At 44.7% G+C, this 1,941-nt stretch overlaps 1 protein-coding gene across 1 annotated transcript; it reads right to left on the minus strand.

Annotated features, from left to right (window-relative positions):
- Positions 1 to 502: 502 nt before the first annotated feature.
- On the minus strand, positions 503 to 1,234 carry cldn34a (claudin 34a). Its single transcript, XM_084920392.1, has one exon. The coding sequence runs from the start codon at positions 1,232 to 1,234 to the stop codon at positions 503 to 505; it is 732 nt and encodes a 243-aa protein (XP_084776518.1).
- Positions 1,235 to 1,941: the final 707 nt, after the last annotated feature.

The raw sequence follows: 1,941 nt of genomic DNA on the forward strand, positions 1-1,941 counted from the left end.
ACCCCTCCTCACGCAGGACTCCTAAGAAGCCACACCTTGAAATGTTATGTCGCCTCCCACGGGCTTGTGTGGCAATAACACTGATCATAACAGTTCTTACATAAAAGCTGAGGCCACTAACACACTCACACACATACACACCACTCCTCAGTAACAGAGATAAAATTTATTATTACTTTTGTAGATAAGCAGCCATCTCTGAACTTCAATCAGTCACATAAACCTAAAATAGAAACTATAGGGTAAATAGTCACTGGCTTTTATTTTCAGTACAATGAAATCATTGTTTTTATGATAAAAGTACAATTGATCAATATCCCTTGTATGGTCACAAGGAATTTTAGCATCTTTTAGCTCTTTGTTTTGGTTTTCTGGTTGAGATATGGCAAGTCAGTCTTTTTTTTTAGTTCTAGTATCAAACCTAGCCTCTTTTTAAAAAATACAAAACAAAACAAAAAGGCCTAAAGTCAGTCTCCCTTCATAGATTTTATTCTGTTGAGTTTTATTCACTGTGAAAGACAGCGTTATCCATGCCTGCTCTATTTACCAGTTCAGACTTGCGTGGCAGTGTTGCCACTGTCCAGGGGCCATTGAGCTGGTCGCCAGGGCCCGCTGTGCTCACGGCCCGCCAAGCGTACTTGTAGCAAAGGAAAAGCAGGCCACTTAAGAGTGTCGCAATGGAGGCGCAGAGGCCCACTCCAATGGCTGAGCCAACTCGCTGGCTGACAGGAGGAGCAGGGATTTGGAACTCAGGAGGAAAATCTATGGTGCTGTTTTTCAGCACAGAGTTCATGTTCCACGCCAGTGGCACCAAGGAGGACATCCCTGTGAGCAAATACAGCGCCCCTGCCAGCAGGAAGACCAGCCTGATGCTCCTGCGATCTTCAACAGAGAAGTAGGCCATCCTCACCGCCACTGCAGCACAGATGTTCCCGGCAAGACCAAAGATGGCCGCGAGCATCATCAGCACCTGAGCCACGGGGATCTCCACGGGAAGAAAGCTGTCCGATATGCTGATGCTTCGACAGTTCTCCATATCGGGAAGGACATGACTGTAGAAACACGTCCTCCAAATACCAACCCAGGCCTCGCCCGAGCTGATGATGGACGCATTGCCTACTCGCCAGAGACGCCACTCGTTGAGGCCGGCGGTGGTCATGGTGAGGATCCATGCCAGGAATCCGACTATCAGGCCCAGGAACTGCCAGTGAGCCGTGTGAGTGAGGTAAAGCATTGTTGTCCAGTGTGACCACTAATTCTCAGAGCGACCGATCGCTGGAGCCATCACTCCTGCTGCAAACAACAACACACACAGGGCCGTGGTAAGATGACCTGTGCGCTTCTCATGTACAAGTTAAGACTACGGCATTATTCTTAAATATTCATAAAGGGTATTTTGATTTGAAAAGAGCTCTGAGGGAACCTTTAAAGGGTTTGGTCACCACATTTAAGGCAGCATATTATTTCCATCTGCAGTCATTTAAACTTGGTGGTACACGAAGACAGTGGTATGATATGAAAGCTAGAAGCTGGGTTGCAAAGTGGTTTGCTGATGCAGCAGAATTAGCACCATATAAAATAACTCATTTTAAACTAGACCTGAACCAGGTTCAGCTCATCATTTTTTAGTGATTACATCTAGCTAACCATAAGTTGATTCGTTTTTTAAGGCAAATAATTTATGAAGTTGCTCATTTTTCCATTACTTTTAATGACTACTTCAAGTGTCGCTCTTTATTATGTTTATTGAACACTCAAAAAAATATTTTAACTCATTGTTTGTCCAACTGATTCAGTAAAGGACTAGATGTTACAATCCCTGACAATGCATTGCTTTAACGGAGAAAACCTTGGGGGATGGCTGTTATGAGGAAAAGCAGCCCAGAAACTTTACCAGCGGCAAACATCGTTGTGTGCCTCAACTTTCGTTCTTTTACCCAG

The sequence above is a fragment of the Perissodus microlepis genome, chromosome 23 (genome assembly GCF_051167445.1).
Source record: "Perissodus microlepis isolate ML-2025 ecotype Zambia chromosome 23, ASM5116744v1, whole genome shotgun sequence".
Lineage (NCBI taxonomy): Eukaryota > Metazoa > Chordata > Actinopteri > Cichliformes > Cichlidae > Perissodus > Perissodus microlepis.